At 40.0% G+C, this 5,775-nt stretch overlaps 1 protein-coding gene across 1 annotated transcript in view; it reads right to left on the bottom strand.

Annotated features, from left to right (window-relative positions):
* KCNU1 (potassium channel, subfamily U, member 1) overlaps positions 1-5,775 on the bottom strand; it is a 186,527-nt gene that overhangs the window by 103,503 nt on the left and 77,249 nt on the right. The window contains exons 14-15 of the mRNA XM_011993021.1: positions 3,737-3,849; positions 3,306-3,377 (exon numbers count right to left, since the gene is read on the bottom strand). Of these exons, the coding sequence (XP_011848411.1) occupies positions 3,306-3,377; positions 3,737-3,849 (185 nt within the window). The remainder of the gene's footprint in view (positions 1-3,305; positions 3,378-3,736; positions 3,850-5,775) is intronic.

The following is a 5,775-nucleotide window of genomic DNA, read 5'->3' as shown; positions in this document are numbered from 1 at the left end:
TCCTGGTTCATGTGATTCTCCTGCCTCAGCCTCCTGAGTAGCTGGAATTACAGGTGCATGCCACCACACCTGGCTGATTTTTCGTATTTTTAGTAGAGACAGAGTTTCACCATGTTGGACAGGCTGATCTCAAACCCCTGATCTCAGGTGATCCACCTGCCTCGGCCTCCCAAAGTGTTGAGATTACAGGCGTGAGCAACTGCGCCCAGCCGCTCCTATTTTTCTTTTTTTTTTTAAGGAGAGAGGTTTCTCTGAACTCATATTAAATATCTAGCTACGAAGATACTGTCACAATAAAACATATATTTGACTGTATTTGAGAAAAGAGGTGAGCCTCTCTTAAACACTTTCCTAATGTGTTTTTAGTTGATTCCCTCTTTATGATTTGGCCAGTTGCTCTATCAGAGAATGTTTGTTCCTTACATTATTACAGTATGTGACTGGGGTCAGATCCAGCTTCATCTGTTAGCAGGTGACAAATAATTCCCTAAGAAAAATTCTTATAATTCTCGAAGCCTTTTGCAAGTCTTACAATCTCTTCAAACTTGCCAATTAGAAGAGGAATTAAAAGGTGAGAAAAGATAGGTTTTCTCCTCAGAATTTCAATATATTTGTTTAAAGTCCAACTATTTAAACGTTCTGTCTTCCTTCTACCAATAATGGCAGCAGTGAATTTACTACAGGATGGTTACAGAAGTACAGCCCTGGAGCCAGAGGACCTGAGTTCAGATCCTGACTCTGCCACTTGGGTGTTGTGTGAGGTTGGGAAAATCATTTAGCTTTCTGGGGTTCAGCTTCCTCCTCTGTAAAATGAGACTAATAATGATAGTACCCATCTCACAGCACTGTTGTGAGGATTATTCAAGAGTTAACATATGTAACAGGTCTATAGCAGTGTTGGTCACAAAGTATCAATCATGTAAGAGAATGTTCTTATCAATACATTTGCCAAATAAGAACTTAATCCCTTTGATTCACCAGACTTCCAAGTGAGAAGGTAAAGTTAAATCTCTGTTTCCGTAAATCCCCTTTTCATTGGCGTATATGTGTGTTAGGTAGTAAACAGGACCTCTTAAATCTACGTGAGATTAGTTGCTAAATAAATATTCATGTTTCTGGTCTGTAATGTCCTAACCATCATCTTAATAAAGTTTACAGAAATCTAGAATGTTAAGAGGTGAAAAGGATCTTAAGGGCATGTGGTTGTAGTTTCCAGATTCCAGTGAATAAACCAAATATATCATGGAGACTTGAGAAATAATTCTCAGGCTCACCCTTGGTTTTGCAGTCAAAAGTAGGGTTTTGGAATCTATAAGTCTTTAAAACTTATGCAAACAGGCCAGACACAGTAGCTCACACCTGTAATCCCAGCACTTTGGGAGGCTGAGGTGGGTGAATCACCTGAGGTCAGGAGTTTGAGACTAGCCTGACCAACATGGTGAAACCCCGTCTCTACTAAAAATACAAAAATTAACCGGGCGTGGTGCACATGCCTGTAATCTCAGCTACTCAGGAGGCTGAGGCAGGAGAATCGCTTGAACCTGGGAGGTGGAGGTTGCAGTGAGCTGAAATTGTGCCATTGCACTCCAGCCTGGGCGACAAAAGTGAAACTCCATCTCAAAAACAAAAACAAAAAAACTTATACAAGTAATTCTGACATATAAGCCAGGTGGTTGAAAGCCAAAGTTGTTACTAAAACTTGATAAAATTTTGGGCCAGTCTGAAACCCAAACTACCTGGCTTATGATTCCGAGTCTACCCATTTTACTATGACCTGTTTCTAGTAGGAGGCCCATTTATGCAGATGTTTACATTCAGAGGTTTTGATTGTGAGATTTTCTTGAGCACAGCAGGATTTTAAAACAGAACTTAGGCAGACAGACACTACTACTTGTTATTCTCTTATTAATGACTTGCTTTTTACAATATCCCACTGACGTCTTCTACCCAGAGGCCTTCTACAACCTCTCAACTCAGACAGGTCTTTGCTTCTTTCCAAACTTTTCACATATAATAATTCCTTTATAGTCCATCTGATATAATTGAAAATTATTTCATTTTGAATGTTTTCCTATAATTTTACAATTTCTGGTAATGTCAATTTTAGAACAGCAAGGTGTGTTAGAGTTTCATTAACTCTATTTCCTCACTCTACAAATGATGAATCCTTCTCCACGGCCACAGGGCCAGCAAATCAGTCAGGATCAGAATCTAGTCTGTTAATTCTTATTTAGCACAAGTTAATTTTTCACTAAAAAGTACATATGAGCCAACACACAGTCTTTCTTGCCCTCATCCCATTTAAGCCCCACCCCTTTTCTTTTTTTTTTTAACAGATCTTTTTCTCTATATTATAGTATGTATTTGTCTTTCTTTTCCCCCTTTTCTCCCATTTGTTTATGTGTATTTCATTTGCTCTGAATTTTATTTTGCATTACGTGATAACTTCTGTTACTTTCATATTTATTCACTTATGGGTTTTTGGGAAATGCTGATGTCTGGTGATGTAACATCTTCTTTATCTACTCTATCAACAAAAGCCTTTGTCCAGTCAGCTGGTCAGATTCCCATTTTGGCATATTTTGTGCTTTCCTTTTTTAAAAATTATTTTTTGGAGATAGAGTCTTGCTCTGTCACCTAGGCTGAAGTGCAGTGGCATGATATCGGCTCACGGCAACCTCTGCCTCCCAGGTTCAAGCAATTCTCATGCCTCGGCCTTCCAAGCAGCCGGGATTACTGGCCCAGGTGCACCACCATGCCTTGCTAATTTTTATATTTTTAGCAGAGACTGGGTTTCACCATGTTGGCCAGGATGCTCTCGAACTCCTGGCCTTAAGTGATCCACCCACCTCGGACTCTCAAAATGCTGGCATTACAGGCATGAGCTACCATGCCCAGCATTGTCCTTGACTTTTCATGGCCAGTGTTTGTGGGAACATTTTTATTACAAATAATTCAATTTTGTGGTATTATTTTATGGTCAAGATCTGGCAATATTGAAAGAAACAGTTCTGAGAAGGTGACCATTTCTTCTCCTCTCTGCTCCTGAGAGAGGACTGGGGTAGGGTCTGAGGAACAAAAGGGAAGTGTTTATCCAAGAGGGTCACCACCCTAACCCGTGCCATCAGAGACAGCACAGCAAAGGAGCCAGGGAGCCCCACAGGCTTCCTCTCAGCCAATCCACCAAAGGGAAAAAGCTTAGTTATAGCTGCATCTTTGGAAAAAGTCTTAATCACAAAGATTCTCCAGAAAAAAAAAAAAAAAAAAAGAAACAAAACTGAAGAGATGAGCAGACTTATTGGTACCAGAAACCATCTGTAAAGAGGGACTTGTATTCGATGGCTATCAACAGGAGGTGCATCTTCAGAAAGCAGAGCCTGGGAAAGAAGACGAGGAGTCATAAGGAGAGCAAGGGGTCAGTGAACAAAAAAAATAACTAACACTCTGTGCCCTGGGCCTAGGAGGAAACCAACATCTTAGAGGAAATAACTCCCAATATGGAATGATCCCTTGTAAGTGAAACTACCTAAAAAGTAACCAACAGCCACTGCACCAACTGGGACAGAGATGAAATTGCTCCACCCCAACTGTGAACTGCTAAGTTGCAGGGACCCTGGGCTGTCCCTTCTTAGATCTTCAGTTTGTAATGGAGCCTGGCCTATAGTGGGCCCTCAGTGCACGTTGTTGAAAGAATGTTGTTGTCTGAAGAATGAGGGAAGAATTTCACTTCACTTACCGGGCAACTTCAGGAAAGCTCATTCCAGCAAAGTCATCAGAGAGACGTTGGGTCAGAATATTGTTTTTCATGCCATTCAAGAAGTGTTTCTGCCAGGTCTGTTTAGGTGTAACCTGGAATACATAATCATGCCACATGAAGCAAAATGACAAGGAATGTGGAACGTTAGAATTCACATTGCATATTCTGCTAAGCACAAATGAGTCTTTATTGCATGTAAGTCATAAAAAGGAGATTTATCACAGTGCCTAACTAGAGAATGTTAAAGGAATAACTAAAAAGCTAACTCCATCTTAACTATTTTCACCAGAGTTCAGGATGAGGCAGACACATCATTATTTATTTTCTTTCCAGATGGCGTTCAAGTTTCCTTGCTGGCAGTGAGAATTCTCCATCGCCAAGTCCTGATTTCAGCTTTTGAGTTAGTAAAAATCAGATGGGAAAGTTAATGTGGAATCTAAATTATCTCTCTCTGGATATGACTATTCAAGATTGGTTTAAAATATTTTAGTTTTCTACTAACCATATACCTCAATGAAGAAAATACTCATGGCTTCTGTCTAGTATCAGAACCCTTCATAAGTTCAAATGAACTTGAAGGACCATCTTGATGCATGGAAGAGAGAATGGAGAAATCAAGGCAAACAGTAGGTTTCCAGAAAAATGGGAGATGTAAAAGGAGAAAGATATCTCAAAACGGCTAAATGCACTTAACCCAACAGAAAGGCTGTTAGGAACTTGTGGCTGACGTTTGTGTAAGACCCTCTCCTCATCCTTCTCCACCTACTGCCAAGAGAATCACCACCACACTGTTCTGATATAGCAAGACAGTCTTCTTAAAGCCCAGAATCTCAGATGAAAATCTTGAGTTTCTAAAATTTAGGAGCACTGTTGCTGTGGAGAGTTATGACTGGTTCAGAAATTCTCTTCAGATGGTCATCATGCAGTTTGGGAAAAAAAGCAAAGCAAAACCAAACACAGAGACAAACAATTCTGCCCTACTAAAAAGGACAGACTATTTCAGGCAATCCAGTGCCTGCTTCCACCACCAAGATTCAGCTGAATGAATCTTTTGCCTTTTCCTACTTTTACAGTCCTCTCATGAGGAGGGCTCTGATCATTAGGTGGTTCATACCACTAATTTCCAATAACTAAAGAAATTGGCTTAGTGCTTCTAATCTAAATGTTTTGATGTTTGAAAGAAGGTAAAAAACGATAGCATGGGGATGGAGAAGACTTCCTGAGATAGATTTTAAAAGATCAGAAAGGAAAACAGGAGGATTTTGGATAGAAGAATCTGGGTGCTCAAGTAAGCCAGTTGGATCAGATCTAATGTAAATTTAAGTTTAAGGCCATGCTCTGAACCGAGGACCAACCGGAAATGTTCTTCGAGCTACAATTTCTCACAATATGATCAATATAATTAAAACACATGGCATTGATTCAAGGCCTTTAGTCTGAGTTCTCAGAAGTTTTACAAATATTAACTCAATACTTGGAAAAACCCAGTTATGAGATTAATAACTTTAATTTTATAGGTAGAGAAACTGACAGTCAGAGAAAGTAAGGGCCTACTCTGAGAGAAATCGGTCATAAAACTCTGGAGTCCCAGCCATTAAACCAAAGTCGATAGTTCGTTTTAGAACCTAAAGCACCAAAGAATAATGCAGCTTTCACACATCTTGCCTGATGCTGTTCAGTAAGGATTCCTGAAAGTAGGTTTCAGACTTCACTCAAAAAATCATTAAGTAGACCACAAATATCTCTCAATTCCTGTAAGCTAAAATCCATCTTGTATAAATAATGACAGGTGATCATCCTCAGTGGGGAGGTTACAACTCTAGATCTTATTTTTATTTTATTTATTTATTTTTTTGAGACAGAGTCTCACTCTGTTGCCCAGGCTGGAGTGGAGTGGCATGATCTCAGCTCACTGCAACCTCCACCTCCTGGGTTCAAGCAACTCCCCTGCCTCAGCCTCCCCAGTTGCTGGGTCTACAGGCTCATGCCACCATGCCTGGCTAACTTTTTTTCTTTTT

The sequence above is a fragment of the Mandrillus leucophaeus genome, unplaced genomic scaffold, assembly GCF_000951045.1.
Source record: "Mandrillus leucophaeus isolate KB7577 unplaced genomic scaffold, Mleu.le_1.0 Scaffold111, whole genome shotgun sequence".
Lineage (NCBI taxonomy): Eukaryota > Metazoa > Chordata > Mammalia > Primates > Cercopithecidae > Mandrillus > Mandrillus leucophaeus.
This window is presented reverse-complemented; position numbering and strand designations above follow the sequence as displayed.